The sequence below is a fragment of the Vanacampus margaritifer genome, chromosome 1 (assembly GCF_051991255.1).
Source record: "Vanacampus margaritifer isolate UIUO_Vmar chromosome 1, RoL_Vmar_1.0, whole genome shotgun sequence".
Lineage (NCBI taxonomy): Eukaryota > Metazoa > Chordata > Actinopteri > Syngnathiformes > Syngnathidae > Vanacampus > Vanacampus margaritifer.
In genome coordinates, this window is record NC_135432.1 from 23,186,076 (window position 1) to 23,209,786 (window position 23,711).

A 23,711-nucleotide genomic window follows, 5' to 3' on the forward strand; every position below is an offset into this window, starting at 1 on the left:
CTCATCATATTTATGTGAATGTTAGGAAGCAAACCTAATGAATTTAATAAAGGATAACGAAGTGTGCTATTTTGTTACAAAATCTAGCAACATTACTTTAAAAATAATTTACAGTTTAAGTCAGAATGAAAGTTCTATTTGTAACGCCTGGTGATTACGGAAATCCAATTATTAGCAAAGCGTGAATTGTGCTCAACTTTCTGCTCCTTGACAAGGCTTCGTTTATGAAAACAAATCAGTTCAATAATCTTCAAGTAAACATTTTTTTTTTTAAATATGTATTTTCCTCTTTTTTTGCTTCTCACTGTGGCTGCTGCTGTTGCATTTTGCTGGGTGAATGTAATATTCCAGTGGGATCCAGGGCCAACGGCCGCACCCTCAAATCCTGAATGTCTGAAATAAACTTGTCAGCTACAGAAAAATGTTGGAGCAAGCTAAATCATGTTTTACCCTGAAGTAACTTTAGTCAAAATACCAGTTTGTAGAATACAGTAAATTAAAGGAGTGGTCTTAAGTGTTGACCCTTTGTGTTTGTAATCAAGCAACTCAAAATGGACTCCTCCCATGGCTCGAACCCCCCACCAGCCCACCCCCCAGTGTTTAAGAAGTGTTTATTTCTGAGTGAAAACTTAAGACCCCACCTTTAACTAGAGTAAATTTTACTCTAAAAACAAACAAATTATACAGTCCAAGTCTAAACAGAGTAAAATTTACACTCGGAAGGGAGTAAAGTAATAAATAAAGAAATGAATGAATGAATGAATAAATAAATAAATAATCACTCAAGGGTTTAAGAACGATCCCACAATCTTGAGCTATGCCACGCCTACTGTTTGTTAACATAATGCTAGAGTGTCCAAAAGGAGACCTAAAATGGTGTTGGAGGTACGATGATTCCACCTGACACCAGGGATATACTGACACACTGTCCGGCAGTTTTACATTCTCAACATTTGTGAGCTATACAGTCAGATGAGATCAGCCTTTCATATGACAAAGTCAATGAACCGGCTAGCTCGCTAAGTGTCTACGCAGAACGGCACCAATTCACGTTGGTGAGCTCTTGTACGCCCCCTTCAGTGTGGCTGCCGCAGTACACTAGAGGAAGCTGCCTACAACAGTACGGAGGAAGAATCCCGTCTATCATTTCTTTATTGTTGTCCAATGAAAAGATACAACATAATATTTACAAAAAATGCAAGTGGTGTATTCACTTCTGTGAGTTTATGTATAGGTAAATGGACAGACAGACAAACCTGTGTTGTGAGTCCGGGACTGGGTTGGGCCGGTGGCTGTGGTCCATCTGCTTTGGCTGCACCCACCCTGCCGTTCTTCACAGCCTCTTCAACAGTGGTTGTCGAGTCCAAACTGAGCTTGGGACTCATGCGGGGACTGTTCTTTGGACTGGTTTCATTGTTGTTGTTCTGCTTTAGCATGTGGCTCTTAGTCATGCTGGGTGCTCTGGAAAATATGCAGTATGATGAATAAATACAGACAAATATTCCTAACTATTTTTTCGCATGAAATTAAAATGTTACTTTGAGGCTTTTTTCTCCTTCTTGTCGGGTTTATGTTTGGAAACCCTGCTCCTGGATGCCAGCGAGATGTGAATGTACAGCACGGTCATAATTATGACTGGGAGATAGAATGCTGCTATAGCTGTGCCAAACGTCACCGCAGGGTTCGACAGGAACTGTGCAAAGACACAAAGACATATTTTTCATCTTGTGGAAACGCAATAAACGTTTTTTCTTTTTTCTGAAAAGGGTTATAGTCAAGCTTAGATTTTACAAAATACTGCATCCTCTTTTCGCTTTGGAGGAATAATAATACAGACGCATTACCAAGAAAAAAAAGTTACATTTCAGACAGCCAAATCCACAATTGAAGTTTTTGTTACTCAATGTCAAAAGGAAATCAACAGTCTGAACTTGAAGCCACTTTCACACTGGTAGATTGGTACATGGGAGGTGTGACTAGGATGTCTTTGATTGTCTTTCAGGCAGAACTTGCTGAAGCAAAGCACTGCTGTGTCTGAAGTGCTCGTTCACACAGTTGATTTTGTTTGCTCCGTTATAATAACATGATGATTTCAGTTGGACGGCAACAACTGCTTTTGATACATGCATGGACAGTGAGTCTCGGTGTTCAACTTCACATTTTGTTCATGGCTATACGTTCGACCTTTGGTTGGTCGGGACTCAGTAGATACTTTATTGATTCTATGAGGAATTCTGCCTGTGATACTTTGCCGGAGCCTGCAAATTTTGAGGTTACTTCAACACTCTTAGACCATATTTGGTCAATTACACAGAGTTCAGGAGTTGAGATCTGAAGATATAGTCACATTCAACTGTTTACACAGTTCTTGTGAAAATATTTTACGTGGCGTGCATTAGGCTTGGGCCGGTTACTGGCATTTCCCCTTGTTGAAAAAGTTGACTCTTCGATAATTGTATTGTTACCGGTAAAACAACATGGTTGAGGTAGATATTAAACAATTGTTTATGAAGAGTGGCTAAGAGGAGTCACTACTTCCAATACAATACCACAAGAGCCACTTCTCACTGACTGATCCAAAATAACATCAATATATTACAATAACGATGACTTGAAGCGATAACTAGCTAATTGGCTTGGCTAACGTCAAGTTTCTTTCCCCGTGATGTTACTTCACAAAGCTGAAAAAAGTATAGAAGTAGATACTCGTTTTTTGGGGAAATAAGTATTTTTACAATACATTTGGATTATTTAGACAAATTCCATTACTCATGTTCTTTCTACAATTATTAGCGTACCTATGGAGATGTTCAATGAAAAACAGTTGTTGTTTACCAGATATTTCAAAATAATGCATTTTAGAGCAGTGATTAATACCATGATATTGTAAAATGTAAAATGTTTGCTTCCGGTTATCTGAATCTGCCTAATGCGTATACTTACACAGTACAGCAGACAAGCTGCTTGACTCATTATGCGCATTATCTGTATATTATCTGAATATGAGGACTTCATTCTCTAAAAGTTTGACATATTTTCTTGTAATAGCCTAATGTATTCCTGACATTTTCCTCAGTTATTTAATCTCATGAAAACCAATTCCTAATACCATTATATTCTCAAATATGTATGACCTTTTCTTGTAAAATTGCAATTTATTCAAAGAAATAATCTTTTTTTAATAATGAGATGTTTTCCAGGACAATTTAGGACCCTGACCTTGATTTGTGCAGGTGTGTGGCTTGGATCTGTACGTGCAAAATATTTTGCCAAGAAGCCCTCCAAAAAATATTGTTCACAGCCTCCCGGGGACTTTGCCATCTGCAATTTGCATTCACGCTTGTTTGGAGTTGTGTACAGATTTAATTAGAGGAGATTTCATGCCCTCCAAAAAAGGCTAACTTTTTTAGCGTACCTGAATGTAACACTCTCCAGGTGGTACTGTCCTCTGCCCGACGATGAATTGCCAGAACAAGATGGCAGGGGCCCAAAGGATGAAGGATAAGATCCAGGCAGCCGCAATCATCAAGCCCGCCATCTTAGTGGTCCTTCTGGCGGGGTATGTGAGGGGCTTGGTCACGCAAAAGTAGCGGTCAAAGCTGATAATCAACAAGTTCATCACCGATGCGTTGGACACTACGTAATCTAAAGCAAGCCACAGGTCACAAACCACGGGTCCCAGGGGCCAGTATCCAACGATGATGTAAACAGTGTATAAATTCATGCTGAACACACCAATGATCAAGTCAGCACATGCCAATGAGAACAAGAAATAGTTGTTGACAGTTTGCAAGTGGCGGTTGACTTTGATGGACAGCATGACTAAAATGTTCCCCGTGACGGTGACGAGGCTCAGCGAGCCAGTGACCAGGGCGATAAAAAACATCTCGACGGCTTTGTATGGACTTGCGGCTCCCGCGTCGTCGTCCGCTGGCGAGCAGAACACCGAATCATTTGTGGACACGTTGCACGTTGTGTTGGCAAACATGTCGCTGGACTTGTTGAGGGAGGATTCTGCAGGAAAACAGCAAGGGAGAAAGAAAAAAAGAAAAAACGTAAATCAGTAGAGAGTGGCTGTGATTGTTGTCATTGATGAAAAACATTGAAATATCTCATAATAACAGTCAGCCTCTTCACCAAAGCACCTTTTTTTGGGTGGAACATACACTCAGCTATTTCTCGAAAAACTCTTTGTGCTCTTTCTGTAACGCTCTAAGAAGCCAGAAGATGGCACCAAATCCCTAACGAATTGGAAAGTAGTAATTGGTGTCTTGGTAAAGAATTTTAAAGTGATACATCTAACTGCAAGACCAGGGCCTCTTTAGACTCAGTTTTTTTTTCCTGAAAACTTTCCAATCTGAGTTAGATGGGTCACTCCATTCCTTAGCCGTAATCCTGATGCAAAGCAATACTAAAAGAACAGGCCACCGATGTTGATGATTTAAGCAATACAGTATTTAATATTGAAGATTGTGTTGGTTTTTTTCTTTTTTCAAAATTTATTATTTTTGTTTGTTTCTTTTTTTTTGGGGGGGGGGGGTAGCAGCACCCACCCCCTTTCCATGGGAACTTATATTTGAGGTTTATCAGCATTTTTGTAGATTTACACATTTTCTTTCTTCTCCCATGCATTTGCATGACAATCAATTCTACACGATTTTGCATTATTCGTTGGCTTGCAAGAACAGCGGAAATCTACTGTACAGTTGGAAGTTGTAATATCACCATTCACCACTAGATGGCAGACTTGGTTTAATTGTTCATGCACCGGGCCTTATACTGCCCTATATATACTACAGTGTGACAGCCATATTAATTATTTTGTGGATTTGGAATGTTACGCAGGTTTTTCTTAACATTACCTCAATAATATTAACATTCTGAGTGATCTAATTTTTGTGAAGAGATGTACAATATGTGTTTTTGCACTTAATATTGGTTTTCTGGTCAGCAGTTTTGTGCCGTCCTTGAATGGTAATTTTCCTGGACAAAGTGTTTTTTTGCACTGGAAAGAAGAAAAAAAACATTCTATGTGTTTTTATTTTTTTATTATTCAAACCATTTGTTGGGCTGGTTCTTATACATGCACTAAGAATTTTTTTAATGAAAAATTAAATACATTTAGAGCACGTATTTTGCATGTATGTTTTCCATTTTTAAAATGGCAGGTTTTCCATACATCTGGTTAGGAAGAGTGCGCTGCTATGTGCCCCACCAGTAGCACTGATGAAAAACGAAGGAGAAGCTACTAATATGTGCAGTGGGTCACCAGCAGTTTAAACCTGCACAACCTCAGCAGGCTCAAATGGTTCTGCAGCATCCCTTCATTTGCACGTCTAATGTTATTGTTGATACAGCTAAAAACAATAATTACAACGAAAGCTCAAATAAACTAGTGCACGGCTGAGATTAAAACCACTCCGAACAATAAATGTATTCACTTGGCGCTTTGAAGTACAGCAAGCAGCGATACACAGCGTACCATTTATTTTTTATTTTTTGTGGAACATGCTGAGTCAAGTTATTCCAAGCAATTTAACAATGAGACTGGTTTCCCGCGATAACATTCAGCGAATGCTTTAAAAGTGCCGTACAAAGTCAGCAGGAGATGGCGAGCAGAGGGTAATGCGGGCTGGTGAGGGTTAGGGGATTTTATACACATCGACTCATCTTTTTTTCATTATATTTGTTAATATTCTGGAGAATTATTCAGTAGTGCACACAGACATTATGTACTGATTTTTCAGTTGTTGTTGTTCATGTTTGTCCAACATTCACTTGTGGAAATAATTGCTGTAGTTACATCTTTTTATTTTTTTTCCTTTGCATTTCACGCATTTAACGAATGCGTCGACAACTCACAATAGATGAGGTGCAAAAGAGTTTCAAAAGCAAATACAATTCAAACACAATGGCATTAGGGTGAATGCTTTTCTCAGCAATTCCTCCAGTATGCATGAGAAGAAAGAAATCCATGCATGCATTATCTTTACCGTGCAAAGTCACTGGGAACAAAAAAAAAAAGGAGCTGTCTGCACTCTGTAGAAGTCAAACTGGCAGTCCAAGTTCTGTATGCAAATGATGCAGTCAGCAAATTACTGAATGCGACAATTACCGCTCAGCAAAGTTCAACACTGTACTGCAGCACACAAAGTCGCGTTTGTTTGTTCTTTGCCTAACGAAAAGACAAAGAACAGACTGTGCACTCGTTTGGGACAGTTGTTTTTTTCTCCTGAGCGCTATTGTTGTCAATCACTTCCTTTCATTAGTATTACCAACATGTCGACAGCATCTCTGAGCATTCTGGAGAGAATTTTAACACAATGGAGTCTGAAGTTGGATGCAGTTCTGCTATAATTGACCATCAGTGACACAACTGAGCAGTTTCTTGAGAATCAGTACAGAGTTTAAACATATGGGCAAGCATTCTCCTGTCAGTTATAGGTTTTAAAATGACATTTTTTGGTCTGGTTCTGCACGGTTAAATGAGACGACGACAACAACAACAACAAAACTGTCGCATGAGCCTAAGGAGAGAACAAGTGTATTGAAATTAAATTGAAGTTAGGTTAAAACCCTTGTAACTTGAAATGTCTTCTGACACCATAGAGAAGATTTTTGTTAACAATGCCAAATTTGAACGATCAACAAATTGCCTGGTGAATAAAATTCATAAAAAAATAAAAAATAAAAAAATCAAACAGTTTTCTCTACTCTCAAATGCTGTGGGCCCCACTCTTCTCAATCAATGACCTGATAAAATGGATGCTACATCCTCTAGCATCTTTCTACACATTAAGCTAACTAAATCCCCAAAATGTATCCACTTAAAGCCTCTGGTAGCTATAATACTACTACTACTACTACTACTACTACTACTAATAATAATAATAATAATAATAATAATAATGTGTCCCACTGGGTCATGCTAGTACAGAGCTCAAGTCACGTCAAAGCTTTTTTCCCCCTCCTCATGACAATCGATCACGCCTTACAATGAGGCACTCTAAAGCGACCACACCAGTGCAAAGCTATCAAATCAAACTTTCTCCCAACCCTCTTCTATTCCTCTCTTGATGCTTCCGCCTTTCTTACAGTGATGTGTTCGCACTCATAGCTGACAATGAGGCACTCTAAAGTAGCCGCACGCTTGTATGCATATTTGTAGGCATGGTTAGATGTGCACATTGCAATTGCGCTGGAGATGTCAATGAAGGTGGTCAAGTGGGGTGGGGATGACTCATGCTTGCACTCAAGTGAGTCACGGGGCTCTCATTTAGCCGCGCCCACCCAAACATTTCCTGAAAACTAAAATGATGAAAAACAAGTCTACAAGTCAGTACTATATAATTATCAGTCTCTGCACAGCGATTATCTACACATACGTTTGATATATTTCGAGACAAATCTCTGAATTCACTTTTAAGAATGTGAGTTTGCATGTAAACAGCATTTGTGTGACAGCTGTCAGCAAATAAACATTAAACGAATTATTACATAAATCCAAGATCGAATCTTTAATGTTAGTTTCAAACAAGCTCGGCAATGGAAGTCATGCATCAGAATATGATGAATTATTTTCGCACTAAAATATGTCTTGTGAAGTATGTGCAGTATGTGCAGTATATGCACACACACATGTAACACACCGAGACATGAGCCTGTGATGAAACATGTATGTCAGAGACGGGATCTGTCGTGCTTGAATCGTATATGCACAGACGTTGCTTTTTATAACAACCTTCAGAGACTTTCCCTTGGGGGGTAATTTTTTATATTTCAGTGCACAGCCACGTAACCGCATGCGGATTCAGTGACAAACGTGACAACATACGGTAATTGCCATACGCCATCAACATTCAATTGTTGCATTGCATAATAGCCCCAGGAATTAGAGATGATGTGGAAAATATGAATTTCCTCATGTCAAATGAAACTTTTTTTTCTTCCAGTTTTGTGATTGATTTCTAATCTACTGAGAAATAGTCATTGGTGAGCCGTTCAGACCTTGGTGTTGCCACAGAATGATAATCTTTGCATTGACACAATAGTGCATAGCTATACAATGCAAACCCAAAGGGATGACACATTTTTCTGCATTTTTCTAACAGTCTAACTCTTCTGGTTCAGTAAATGAATGAGATAGTTCAGATCTCAATGAGCAAGCGGCACATTTTAAGGCTGCAGCCCAAATTGAAGCACATTTTTACTTGGACAATTACCTCCTGAAATTCATCTTTTTGGACACCGACCACTTTTCACCAAAATTACCAAGAACTTTTAGTTGGGTAGAATCGTTCCTGGAACAAAATGTTCCTGTGGCCCTCTATTATTGTGTGTTTGCATAACAGCAGAGGTTTATGGAAATGAGATGATGTCACGGTAGATGCACCTGCAGAAAAAAAAAGAAAAAAACAATGACGACATTAAAGCAACAAATGGTAATACTGTACTGCCAATTGGTTAACCAAGTGAGAAATCTTTTCAAATCATTGTTTACTTGCCTGCTGTAAATTAATACAACCACAGCAACGTTTTAATTTAACATCCCAAAAGAGCGAGTGTTTCTTCAATGTTTATACAGTTTATTTACCCTCCATCCAGCACCCACCGAGAAAGATTATGTCCTGCTTGTCACTCTGCAATGCATCATTGGACCAGTGAAAAGAGCTGCCTGCTACTGCATCTGGAGATTAGCTTGACTGAACATCTGAGACTGGGACATACCGTCAATGAGAAACCCAAGCATTGAGCAAAGAATTATTTGTCACTTGGCATGTGATAAAGGAAAGGAAATCTCTGTATCTGTTTTCGTCATGTTGTGAGATTCATTCTATGAAAACCACAATATATGTAAGTCATAAGAAAGTCGCAAGCTTTTCCCCCCTCCTTTCCTCCTAATCTTGTAATTCAATGTCTCACTGGACCACATTGGTGGGCAAGTCACAATAGATCTAACTGATTCTCTGAAACCCAGGACACTCCTGATAGAGTCAAACTTTCCATTTTATAGTGGCCTCACACATTTGTGCAATAATCCTGCTGTCTAATCGGCATCTTGACAATGTCACACCTGTGAGGTGGATGGATTATCTCAGCAAAGGAGAAGCGCGCCCTAACAGAGATTTGTGGAGAATATTTGAGAGAAACAGACCGTCTGTGCTCATAGAAAAAGTCTTAGATCTTTGAGTTCAGCTCATGAAAAATGGGAGCAAAACCAAAAGTGGTGCGTTTGTATTTCTGTTCAGTGTATTACTAGAAACAAGTTCCCAAGCGTTTGCTCCACACTTGACGAAGCTCGGGCTTAGACTCTCTATGAATTATAAAAAAGCAGACATAAGGTTCTTTACTGCTGATTCCATCACTAAAGCCTCTCATGTCTCAAATGTAAGAAAGCAGCACAGCATTAGGAACACTGAGATGTGTTTGCGGTAAACAAAAGATTGAATGAAGGAAGATATTTTGCTAGATAGAAAATGGGCCGCAAAATGACCTTATTGGGGATTTTAGGGGATTCACTCGTACCAATAAATGAATTGCAATGGATGACGACACCAGAAAGGTGTAATGATAGAATTGATAACCACTATACATACGTAATTGAGCTTGTATACCACAAGATTTCTTTATCTTTGAGCCAATTCACATAAGAAAAGTTATTCAGTGGGCAATTTGCGTTAATGCCTTTTGAAAAGTGATAGTAAAATGAACAGTTTGTAGTATAATATAAAATGTCACCACTATATTATACTCTATATATATTAATGGTGCAATGGATCATAATTGATCCGTGGTCGGTTCGGATAAAAGTCCTGCGGTTCGGATTGCGCACGATCCTCGGATTGGTTGGTGGGAGGAAACAACAACAACAAAGTGCGACTTCACAGTCGATACCATTCTGACATGTCAAGGAAGCTGAAATATACTCAATGTAACAATCTAAGCCTAATTCAAAATAACATTGAGCAAATACAGTAATACATTGACGGCAATGCAAATAGCCTTAGTACACTTTTATTTTGAAGTTGGCCCATGTCGTGGCGTGATGGCTATCTTGATTTCTCTTTTAAACTCTCTTTCATTATCGTATTTGATTAACATTATAGTTGCGACCAACATCTACACAATGCTATCCCCAACTCGTGTTCAATCGATAATTTAGGACGCTAAGAAATCGCTAATTAATTACGCTGTCATTGTATGATACGGCAGAAGCCTCCGACATAAGTGGCTAGCAGCTAGCTGTTAGCAATACCAACGAGTGTCTGGTTGGTAAGTGAGTTTGACAGCTGATGTCTGGCTTACTTTAATTCTTTTTCAATATTCTGGACCAAGACTACAGGTAATGTGCTTTAAATTGCACGTTGAGGTATTTTCATTAAAAATGAATAAATAATAATAATAATAAGATAATAGAACTTTATCTTCATTTATTTTATAAAAAAACCTTTTGCCCATTAAAAAGGAAAACATTCAACTCAAAATGTCAAACTTAGCTGTTTAGAATATAAGAACACAACTATAAGCCATTAACACCTTGTTATTTTACACATGAAAAAATGTAAAATGTAAAAACAAGAATGTTTCTGCCTCATGAAGTTGTGTTCCTTGAACTGTTTTTTTTTTTGTTTTTTTTTTAAATAAATGTATTTAATGGGGAAAGGCGTTTTACAGCAGTAGTAGTAATAGCAGTAGTAGTAAGCTACCATTTACATTATAGTAAACTAGCATTTACATTATAGTAAGCTAGCATTTACATTATAGTAAGCTAGCATTTACATTATAGTAAGATAGCGTTTACATGATAGTCTATAATAAAAACGTGTTATACCAACTGCAGTCGTTTTTAAAAATATATTATTATTATTATGATTATGCTGCATCCAAATCTTTGCATTGCAGTTACGCCCACTGTTTCACTTGCCTCTGTTGAGCGGAGCTTTTGAAAGACAAAGCTGATTAAGACTTACCTCCGCTCATTAATGGCACAAGAGCGTTCAAGTGGCTTGACGATCATAAGTATTAATTACAATATATGCAATCACCTAATTTATGTCTTTGCATCTAAAAATGCTGCTCTGGAAAAGGCACACTTCCAACTTCAGTACATATTTATTTGTTTCAGTTTTGTAATTTATTTATTATTTATTTAAATCAGGTTGATTTCCTTTTTTTTTATTATCATTATTGCATTACATTAACTGTTTCATGTTGTCAAATGTCATGCAATATGGTCATTTTGTATGTATGTTATATTTGGGAGAGGTGGGATGAGGCTAAAAAAATATGAATTTGTTATCACTTTACCATTTTTTCTTATAAATGGGCGATAAGATAACAGTATTGTATTTAGGAGTACACTATACATGGTATGTAAATCTTCACATAGAAAACAATAGAAATCAAATTAATCCACTCGAGGGTCAAATGGTCACCACCAACAATTTTCCATAATATGCCCCCTTAAAATCACATTCAATATTTCACTACACATGGAGTTGTAAGTCTTGTGACACGAACTAAACTAATTGATGGAAAATTGCCTTTTGCAGCACAAATAGTTGGTTCCCGCGAGTGCCTGCCCACCCGTATTATTCCGAGTACAATGACTAAAAAGGGAACACTTTGATGAGTTTGTGATTTGTGTGGAAATGAAATGACACTGTATCTTCTCAAGCTCGAATGAACTGGTGGAAGGCAGGACTGGTCGCCAGCCATTCACATGGCACGTAAAGACAAACAACCAGTCACATTCATATTCACACTAACTGTATGGGGCCACCAAACTTTTAGAAAGTGAGAGCTACTTCTTGGTTATTGATTAATGTAAAAGTCAACCGGTTTGAAAATACACATTTGCTCTACCATTAGTTATGTTATTCTTAATAATTGCAATACCTGCAACAATAATAAAGGCTCCCACAGGGGACCAATCAGCATCCTTGGAAAAGGCAGTGGCTAATGGAGCCGAGGCTTTTTTTCCCCTGAGGTAATGGTTTGCGCTTTTAATTTCCGATATGATAATTATAATTTACACGTGAAACCAAAATGATCAGTTAAGTCACACACCAACCAAATTAGTCGCAAGCCAACTAGTATGAAACGTATTGAAAAAAAAAGTGGATTTTTCAGTAATATCTGTACTTTATTTACCCCCCCCCCCCCCGAAGCCCCCCCCCCCATTGTTTATAATGTAAAAGGATACTTACTGCCCTTTTTTTTTTTACTTTTGACTTCAGCTTCCTTCACCATATTCTTTGTTTTATACTTCTGACTTCTACTTAAGTACAGAGTGTGAGTACTTCGACCACCTTGTACATCAAACATCACCAACAAATATTATGCAGTGCAGTTGCAATTAAAGCTTACAGCCGATGACCATTTTCTACATGCGGCAAAACGAGTCTGTAGTTTTTAATTAAATTAATGATGGGTATGGCAATGAATAAAATATCAGCAGTGTAAGCATAATTTCTCCCTGCAAGTTAACATTCGAGTACAGACATCTTGTTCTTCGACAACTTTTACAACATCCGCATCTAACGCATTCCCACACAGGGACATCAGAGATGATTACCAAACGACGTGTGACATGGGAGCTGTGAGAAAATGGGTCATTACAGAATGAATCAGGGTGGAAGATCACAACATGACTACAGGTGGCGAGATTGAGTTTGTATCCTCACTTTCGACGGTGGTTGTTTGAGAGCTTTTTGGCTGGAGCAGAACAATGAAGCCCCTGGCGCCATTTTTATCTTGATCGTCATTACTGGGTTTTCATGCAGAATGATATTTCAGTGGATGGAACTAAATTCAAATCTTTGCATGTCAATATGGATTTGTTATTTGAATGGAAAGAACATCACGTAGAGGATAACAACCATCCGTAATGGCCCCTATTTGCCATTGTATCGGAGCCCTGCTGTGCTTGCCGTGCGGCATTCTCTTGTGCAAATTCTGAGGTGCCCAACAACTGGGCAGTGGGCTGCTACTGAGCCACACAGAGAGAGCGACCAAATTACCAGATGTCATTTAATTTGAAAAGGCGAATGGCAAACCGGTGTTAAGGTGTATGACCACCATCAATAAGAAGATAAACTCGATCTTTGCTGCATTCGGATGGTAGGAAGTCTGAGTTTTCCGACTTCAAACCAGGAAATGTGTACGGGAACGCCCACTTCAACTCGGAAATCCCACTTGCGAAGGGGAAGGGGGGGGGGGAGCTGGACGTACTACAATGTGATGTCACTACAATGGCGACCACTTTGGAAACACAGACCATGAATGGTTAAACACAATTTAATTGAGTATAAAACTACAACGGTACGTGACAGTATGCCGCTCCCTGCATGAAATTATACCGTGTACTACTGAACTTTATTAAATGCTTATGAAATAATCTTTAAAAAAAATATAAAAAAATAAAGCAAAATTGCGAAAAGGTAAGTTTGCTGGAGGTCAAAATTTGTTTTGAGGACCAAAATAAATAAAAATTCTGATATGTATATATATATATATATATATATATAAAGCTTGTATCACTAAAATTCATTAATCAAGTCACTCATATCTCAAGGCACCTCTGTCATATCAATCATTTGTGTTTATTCTACACAACTGACATCAGTACTCAGAGAAATATATATATATATATATAACGCTAATAAACTAATACACACTAAACTAAAATGAAGCACTTTCGAAAAAATAAAAACTAACAAACCCTAAAAACTAATTAAAACAAACTGAATTTAAAAAACAAAAGTTACAAGTTAAAAAAACAAAGTTTAAACTTATAAAGGGGTCAGCGGAAAACAGATTCTGTTTGTCGGACAATTTATCTGCATGCCTTCAAAGCCCAACGATAGTTCGCTTCCTTGCTCCACGTCTTTTGATCCACGATCCCTTCTCGCCGTTTGTAGTATAGTTTCCGCTGCCTGGTCTAGTCGTGAGTACGTTTCGCGCAAGCCGTTTAGTTCATGATTTACTCGGCACTCAATGTTTAGCGTTTGCCCCTGTTAGTGCGGATGTGCCTTGATGGTTGCATCACCTTCAGTTGAAACTTTGCTATACAAATAAATAATTGTTAACACCAGTATTGGTGTCTGCGTCTTTTGGGATCCAACCTCCTGAACATAACAGAATCGTCCGACCATATGGATCCAGCAGACTCAAAAACGGTACAACGTGCCCTGGCCAGCCAAGGACAGATGGTTGGACGTCATGAGATGTCCTTGACTGATCTTACGGAGACGCTAAATTCACACACTGCTTTTTTAATTTTTGACCAACAACCCTTTACCTATTGCCAAGATATTACCAAAGTCGCGTTCATGATGAGTTTACTTACGGGTAAAGCAGCAACATGGGCTATGGCGGTAAGCAATGCCAAACCAGTATTGCGCACTTCGCTTCCGGCTTGCCTTGCTGAATTAAAGCGAGTCTTTGGTCACCCTGTCAAGGACAAGGATGCCGGAAGTAGACTGATGAATTATGCCCAGGGAGACCATTCTGTTGCGGACTACGCCATTGAATTCCGCATACTGGCAGCCCAAAGCGGTTTCGATGACACTGCTTTGCGTAGTATTTTCCGCCGGGGCTTGGACCCGCGAGTAAAGTACGAGCTAGCTGTCAGGGATGATAATACTGATTTGGAAGGACTCATCGCTCTCGCCATTCGACATCTACTAGAGGGAGCGGCAAAGAGAATGTCGTACGGAGCGCCCCAGCTACCCCTCGCATACCACCAAGACGGTCCCAACGAATCCTGGAGGTGGTCCCGGGGCTCATGGAGCCAGTGGGGAAAGACCAAGTTTCTGGAGAGGGGCGGAGGACGTCTCAGCCAGGCCGAGCGACTGCGACACATCCAGACTGGGGCCTGCTTCTACTGTGGTCAACTAGGTCACCAAGTATCTTCATGCCCGATCAGACCTCTGCGCCAAGATGGTCCTGCTCTGGCTCTGAGAGGGAAATGACCAGTGGAGAACCAGTCAGCCAGTTCCAGCACGGACCACCAGTGTGAGTACTATGAGGACAACAACAGAACTTTTCCATCTGGTTACGGACACTAATGCAAAAAGACTTGAACTGGCTGGGGAAGCATGCGATTTTGGGCAGGTCCGGGTCCGTTGACTGTTTTATTGATCCTGGAGTTTTAGGGGTCCTTAACTGTCCTACCCTCCAACTTCAAAAACCTAGACGGGTGTTAGATTTCGACGGACACCTTCTGGCTGAAGTAACCCGCATTACAGCTCTCCTTAATCTAAAACTTTCTGGTAATCATGGATACGCGTCGCTTCTTGATCATGCCATTATAATCTGCCCCTGTTGTTTTAAGCCTTCCATGGTTAAAGATGTTTAATCCTGACATTAACTGGGACCCCCCTGCCATAGAACCCTACCTCCATGTGTAGATTACAGGGGATTTAACGAAATTAAATGCAGCCCTGAAGCTGAGTCCGCCTTTGTCAAACTCAAAGATTTATTCACATGTCCGCCGATGTTGAATCATCCTGATCACGACGTCTCTTTTATTGTCCAGATTGATGCATCGGACATCGGAGTGGCAGCACTCCCCGGTCGACCAGATGCTCCACCCCTGTGCCTTCTTTTCCCGGCGCCTCACTTCTTCTGAGGCTAATTATGGCGTGGGTAACTGTGAGTTGCTGGCCATCGTTCTGGCTCTGCAGGAGTGGAGGCACTGGCTGGAGGCTGCCAATAAACTATTTACAGTCTTCACGGACCACAAGAACCTGGCCTACATCTGCACCGCCAAGCGACTCAACTCCAGACAGGCTTGTTGGGTGCTGATCCTCGCCCGGTTCAACTTTATCGTGACCTACAGAAATGGCTCCTCCAATACCAAGCCCGATGTGCACCAGCACCGAGACAATGTTCCGAGTGACCGGGTGGTGGGAGCGTTACGGTGGGCGATAGAAAGAAAAGTCCAAGAAGTCCTCCACCATGCTCGTTCCAGACAGAGGTCCGGAGGGTAGATTGTTCGTTCCCGACCACCTGCGTACAGAAGTGCTTCAAGGGGGACATGCTTTGCGGGTCGCTTGCCACCCCAGAGTGAGACGCACTCTCTGCTCAGATGTTTTGGTGGCCTAGGATGTGGAGGGACATCGTTGAGTTCATCAGCGCCTGCTCGGCTTCACATCGACCTCCAGCAGGATTGCTACGACCTTTACCCATTCCGCCGCGTCGGTGGTCACACGTGTCATTGGACTTTATTATTGGCCTCGCTGCTTCCTGAGGCCACACAGTAATACTGACTGTAGTAGATCGTTGCTCTAAAATGGCTCATTTCATCGCCCCCAAAGCTGCAAACTTGTTAACCCGCCACATATTCTGAGTCCACGGAATCCCCATAGACATTGTCTCGGACCGAGGCTCCCAGCTCATATTCCATGTGTGGACAAAATTTTGCGCAGCTTTGGGAGCCACAGCGAGCCTTTCTTCGGGCTATCACCCGCAAACAAATGGACAGACAGAAAGGGGTCAATCAAGACTGCTTTTTGCGTTTTCTGTCACCGTCACCTTACGTTTTGGTCCACTCCCCTACTATGGGTGGAATATGCCTATGCACAATTCACTCGCCTCCTCTGCCACAGACCGCTCCCCCTTCATATCAGTTTATGGATACCAGCCCCCCTTGTTTCCCTCTCAGGAAGGGGAAGTGGCCATCCCATCGATACAGCATCACCTCCGCAGAGTCCATCGGGTGTAGCGGGAAACCAGAGCAGCACCACAGACCACAATCAACAGATCGCTAATCAGCGGCGGCTACCTGCTCCCGACTACCACCCGGGTCAGGAAGTCTGGCTCTCCTCAAGGAATATGCATCTGGCTGGGGGGGTCCAGGAAAATGGATCCCGGTTTCATCGGTCCTTTCGAAATCGAGTCCGTGGTCAATCCGGTCTCTGTCAAGCTGAAGCTCCCAATGACTCTCAAAGTTCATCCGGTATTCCACGTTTCCCTGATCAGGCCAGTTGTCTCCAGTCCACTGAGTCCGCCGACGGTGCTTCCTCCATCATCGATGATGAGATGTTTGTGCTTTCAGACTGTGTCCTTTGTGTTGCAATTGCCTGATGTAATCAGCAGCCTATAAGAGGCAACCACAGTGTATAAAGGGGGGCAGCGGAAAACACATTCTGTTTGTCGGACATTTCATCTGCATGCCTTGAAAGCCCAATGATAGTTCGCTTCCTTGCTCCACGTCTTTTGATCCACGATCCCTTCTCGCCTAGCCGTGAGTGCGGTTTTCACAAGCCGTTTAGTTCATGACTTACTGGGCACTCCATGTATAGCGTTTGGCTGATGGGTGCGCTTTGATTGTTGCATCACCTTCAGTTCAAACTTTGTTATACGAATAAATAACTGTTAATGCTATTATTGGTGTCTGCGTCTTTTGGGATACAACCTCTTGAACATAACATATACATAATTTTTTATCTTCTACAAAAAACTTTCTAATTACTGCAGTTACTATTCATTTACAGTAGTTGTGAAAGTCCTCTTGTATGTGTCTGCATGGCTATGTTATACTGTCCCCGGTGGCCAAGCCATGCACATCAGAAGAAGCTGCAATGAATTATCATGCTGCACAAACTGTTTAATTCTTTGCATTCGTTTCAACTACGTAATTGCTGTTTTTGTGATTTAAAAAACTATTTACAAACATATTTTTGCGGATGCTGATGGGATAGATGAATGAATATTCTCATTCGTTTAAATGGGGAAAGATTAGTTGTGTTTTGAGTTGTGAGCATGATCACAGCTAAATTTAACTAGTTTCTCAAGGTACCACTGTATTTGCAGTATTTGCATTATCCAGTTAAAAAAATGTTTAATATTCTGCGTTGACTGTTATCTTAATTTTTCAGTTTTCCTCTCTGTTTGTGCTGAACAATTTATTAGCCTCTACTATAAACAATATGAACTTATTTTGCATAATTCATTATTAATTTGCAGCATCCTCCACATGCCTTGTTATAATGTGTTTGTTATTTAATTGCCCCGTTTGACCTTTTACTTTCTTGACGGCTTAAGCAAATATTTTAATCCGCTGCAACGCCTTTCTTACTGGCCTCACTGGCCTCACAACCCCAGTAAGCAGAGCTACAGCATGTTCCCCTCCACAGTTGAGCTCCTTCGGTGCATTTGCCATCTTCATGTTCCCCAGCATATCTCCCTTTGCTGGCCTCTGCAAACAGCCGCCATGCCCGCACTTCTGACATTTAGAGCATTAACTGCAGGGGTTTAAGGTCTAACGACCCAAAGCACATATATCCTATTCCAGTCCTCATCAAACTTGATCATAAATGGCAAGCTGTTTACTTATTCTCCATTCCTTGTGAGTGTTAAGTGTCAAAATTCAGTCACCCGTGCTCCCTTCACTTTTATTGCATCGGCTGTCAAATGTGTGTGTTTTCTTGAGATGACTACACTAACTGTCCATTGGTGTCAATGGCTGCTACCCCTTGCACCCGTTTGCCATCTATTGTGATCTGGCTTGCAATTTGTTTCTCTTTGTGTTCTTCCTTGCAGCTAATCGATAATGCTCCAATCCGTAGCACTTGAATGATTTCCACCTTGCCTACCACCCTGTGTAGCTTTGGGTGGCAAAAAATGCATATTTTCAACATCTTAAATATGATTTACAATATTTGGGAAATTATTGAAAATATGTCTCATGTTCAATATTTTAATACTTTAAATTGAAAAACTGAGGCGGTACTCAGTGAAAATCACAGATGCAACCCAGTTATTTGAAAATGAGTGAACGTACACATTTACTTATATCTGTCTTGCAAAGCACATCAACCTTAGCATCCAAATGATCTGAAATAATATCTAAGATATCATTTGTTCATGAAATGCACTTCCAAATTTCATTTCAAGTGTCTGTGGCCTGACTTCAGACTTTTCGTTACAGTGGTGACTAGAGATACTACCAGTAGTTGAAGTTCTGTGAGCATGCTTGGCAGTCAAAAAACTCGTTAAAATTAATGGACATGACATTTATTTTTTTATTTCTGTTCTGTCCCCTCAAAAAAAGTGGTTCAGCTACAGATTTTTGAACAGATTAATAATATTTATTTCAATTCATTTCAATGGGGAAAGTTAGTTGGATACACGAGTAAATTGAGTTTGAGTTAAATTTGAAAGTCAAGGTACCAATGTATTTACCCTTTGTAGTTTTTTAAAGGGACACAACTCATTGAGCTAATTTCAACAGTACGAAGATAATAGTGTGTCTATAATTACTGTTATGTCATTTTTGACGACCAATCATGGCTCAGTTTGCTGACCAAACCCAGAAAACCGGTGAGCCGTGATTGGTGACAGATGTTGCCATCTTCAGTCGACAGCAAGTGGAAAAATGTGTTTTTAAAAGTATTAATTGCACATGAAAAATAATAATCAAATGAATTCTGGACAAAATAAAAACTTTTTATCGCTGAATATGGTTCAATGAGTCAAGTATCCCTTTAAATTCTCTTCCAGCACCTGGAATAATTGCGCCCTCTTCAGGTTGCTATCAAGTATGAAATGTATTTTGCCACAAAGCTGTGTGTGTGGCGCGTGTGCGTTTGGTTGGTTGGTGGTGGAGGGGGATGACTAAATCTGAATAACAGCAGGAAAAGTGTGGGTGTTGCAACGCTCACATCCCCCCACTGCCCACGGTTGCTACAGCCCTGTTCACAACATAACCTTGGTGCAACAAATGTCAGAACAACTGAATTCAAATGACTTGCCAAATAACCTAGACAGAAATAAATGTGTATACAGAAATATTACCATCCATTTTCAATACCGTTTATCCTTATAAGGTCGCAGGTGCATAGAAGCCTCTCCCAGCTGGCTTTGGGCAACACCCTGGACTGGTCGCCAACCATTCACTCACATTCAAGCCAATGGGCAATTTTACAGTCTTCAAGGTATGCTTTTAGAAAGTGGGAAGAAGGTATTTTTTTATGGAAAAAAAGAACATTTGTTCAAATAAAATTTAAAAAAAACAAAGAAAGAAAATGGGAGGAACCCGGCCTACCCGGAGAAAATCCATGCAAGCACAGAACGAACATGCAAATGCCACACGGGAAGGTCGGAACCCAGATTCCAACACCAACCTCAGAACTGTGAGGCATGCATGCTAGTAACCACTCAAACTGCTGCACATCTTTATGCTTTCCAACAATGAAAATGACAGAGGACCAAAATGTTTGGGGCTCAACCAGAGTAGGTGAGCCTCGCATTTTAAGTCCCACCACTGGGATTTCTTCTTTGCAGGAACAAGGATGCAAATGGGGTAAAATTAGGAACAAGTGGCCGTAGGAGCTCGGGGGGGAGGAGGGGGGTGCAATACTTAGGTTGGGGAGGAGAAGAAAAGAACATGCTTTTCATCCAACCTTTCATGTGTTGTTTAGAGCAGTGTTTCCCAACCTTTATTATGAAGCCCAAGCATATGTTTGACAGGAGGAAAATCTCACTGGCATCAAGACATGATAAAATATATATATATATATACTACTGGTAGTAACTAAAAGATTTTTGGACCAATTAATGGCACAGAAAGGTCAATTGTGAATCACTGGTCTAGACTCAGGGCTCTATTTTTGTGTCTGGCACGAGGTATGAATCTGCACAGGGGCAGGCTGGACTAAGTTTAGATATTTTTGCAGGCCTGTACAAACTGGTGCTGAGTGGCATTTTTTTTTTTTTAAAGGGCCATGCGCAAGAGGTGCGCTGACGGTCCATGACATGGTTGAAGAATAAACTGATTTGCTTGAGACCGCTGGCAGCACAAAGTACATTTATAAGGAACTGCAAGCAGACCATGGGCGGATGATACAAAAATGGAAATCACAGATCTATCAAGTGGGCACTTGGAGACTGCTTTCTATCCGTCCGTTTTCACACTCGAATGCAGCTGGATTGTCTACAAATATACAGTGGAGCCCTAAGTGTTTTCAAAAGGCACATATTTTTGTTCATTTTTTTAATTTTAGTTTGTATTTTTTAAATCATGACATATCACTTATGGCTTCAATTGGCATCAACATGAACATGTTCAACGTGACTTGAGGAAGATTTTTTTGAAGCATTTACAGCAAATAGTCTAGGTCTTGTCGACTGCAATTTTCATTTCTGTTCTCAACCAGGTAGCTGAAATGCTCCCATAGTGATGACATAAATAAGCTTGGAGCATTTGCAATTTCAAGGTTATTAGTTGATCTAGCCATGTCTCTTCCTCTTCTCCGCTTTGTTCTCCTCACTCAGTTGAACAGAACTAACATTAGCAGTAGCCACAGTTTTGCTCACTTGGGGAAAAGTTATCACATGACACATAGTAGGAGGAGTCTTGGTAATAAGAGTACTGTAATGATATTTAGTTTTCTAGCACTGTGAGCTCATATGATTGTATCTGATTGGCGGCACAAACTTTGGACTCAAAAGGCCGTGTCGCAGTTCTCCTACTGCAAAGACAACTCAGATTTGTTTCTTCAAGTAGCACAATTTTGATATTTTATGGATAAATAACACCAAACAAAAGTGAACCGCTGCAATTTTTTGTAAGTGGGAACTAATCCTCTGTTATTCGATTTAAAACTTACCTGTTGGCTGTTTGTGTCCTCAGGCCATGACTATGTCTAATAATAATTTATATATATACTGTATAAATATACCTTTGATGCCATTTTGTGGCTTCTTGGGGCCAAATACCTACATTGAAATGAAGCCAGGAGAGAGAGTACCACCATCTTGTGGCACCAATAAGCAATTACAAATCATTTTAGGTTGTTGACATTTACTTGCAGATTTTTACCATTCACGGTGGTGGAACAGTGCACTACTGCACTGTATACTTAAATGATTGACTGATGCACACCTAAAAAATATGTAATTGTTCTGCTTGTCACTATATGTCACTGGCATAGATAGATAAACATAAACACTTTTTTTTGTAGTATCCATCCATCATCTACCGCTTATCCGGGGTCGGGTTGCGGGGGCAGCAGCTTCAGCAGGGAAGCCCTGACTTCCCTCTCCCCAGCCACTTCAACCAGCTCCTCCGGCGGGATCCCAAGGCGTTCTCAGGCCAGCCGAAAGACATAGTCTGTCCAGCGTGTCTTGGGTCGTCCCCGGGGCCTCATGGGGCCTCATGGGGCCTCATGGGACATGCCCAGAACATCTCTCCAGGGAGGCATCCATGTTTTTTTTTTTTTGTATATAAATGATTTTCAAATTAATTAAGTAATTAAGGATAATGGAATTGTCACATCTGAGGACCTTTCACGACTCAATGGTTGAGAATCTTTAGTGTAGATTACAATTACCTTTCCAGTTAGGCAAAGACAAAGAGCAGTGCCACAACTCTGCAGCGCATCAGTGCAGTTATAGGCTAAAACATCTCACTGTCAAGATTTAAAACGGAAATGTAAACAATGAAAATGATGTCACATTGCTTCAACTCTGCTGCGTCAATATTATTGCACAAAATTAGTATATCTATCTATCTATGTATAGTGATTAAGTCTTTAACAATGGGTGTATTTGTTGTGCTTGCTGCACTATATCACAATGACAGCTGTCTCCAATATTTTGTTTACTTCAATGAGTTACAGTATGAATAATATTATCTTGGGAAAGGCAGCCCATTTGATGCGTCCATCGTACAATATATTTCTCAAGTGGCCCTAATACTGTGGCTCCAATTCGCGCAAGACTGTGATGAAAAGCCACGCGCGCAAATTGGACCACTTGTCACCACTAAAGAGTTAAAGGTCAGAATTCGGAATGTTTCGGACTCACCATTGAAGTTCCAGAAGGGCAAAAGCCCTCCAACTCCATCACTGATGTTACTCATGTCGCATGTCCAGCGGTTAGTTCCACAGTGTTCGTCCTTCTCCTTCTCAATAAGCTTGTTTTTTCCCCCTCTTCTTTCTCCGAGCCAAATGAATGAGCCAGCCTGTTTGTTTCGACACCACCTTAATTGTGTGCGTCGGTCTTAGTCTTCGCAGACAGTTGACCCGATCGAGCGCGCGCACCTGTCATGATTCATCTTCGTGTGCGTGACATCTACGACAGGAATCGATGGAATAACCGCGTGCGGCGAACTACTAGCAAATGCTAACAAGTCAAGTATAAAATTTTGAAAATATTGACGCGAAGCATGTGTGGATGGGTTTCTCACTGAGTGGATGAGCAGGAGCGGAGCGCTGCGCGCGAGGAGAGAGAACGGGGCGCGTGACGTCACGTGCCACCTTCTTCACCTTCAATTTAACAGAGGTTCTCAAACTTTTTACACCAAGTATTATCTAAAAACTGTCTGTTGATTAAAAATGAGGCAGGCTTTATTCCTTCAATCAGTCAATTATGTGTTTGAACATATAAAAACTGAACTTATGAACGTATGTGTTTGTGCTTCAAAATGGTGATTCAGTTCAAATGTAACGTGCATAAAATTTCAGTTAAAAAATGCATTACTACAGAAAGTCTTAAAGGGATACTTGACTCATTGAGCCATTTTCAACAGTAAGATATTTTGTCTATAATTACTGTGGTAACTTCATTATTTTTCATGAATAATCAATACTTTAAAAATATTTTTTTTCCACTTGCTGTCGACTGAAGATAACATCACCCGTGCTGAGGAAATAGGTAACGACCAATTGTGGCTCAATTTGCTGACCAAACCCAGAACACAG

The 23,711-nt window shown here is 40.4% G+C and overlaps 1 protein-coding gene across 1 annotated transcript in view; it reads right to left on the minus strand.

Annotated features, from left to right (window-relative positions):
* Positions 1–23,183, minus strand: part of LOC144035668 (muscarinic acetylcholine receptor M4-like) — a 35,178-nt gene extending 11,995 nt beyond the window's left edge. The window contains exons 1-4 of the mRNA XM_077545573.1: positions 22,816–23,183; positions 3,416–4,014; positions 1,539–1,693; positions 1,257–1,461 (exon numbers count right to left, since the gene is read on the minus strand). Coding sequence (XP_077401699.1) covers positions 1,257–1,461; positions 1,539–1,693; positions 3,416–4,014; positions 22,816–22,870 — 1,014 coding nt within the window. The 5' untranslated portion in view covers positions 22,871–23,183. The remainder of the gene's footprint in view (positions 1–1,256; positions 1,462–1,538; positions 1,694–3,415; positions 4,015–22,815) is intronic.
* Between the last annotated feature and the right edge of the window lie 528 nt (positions 23,184–23,711).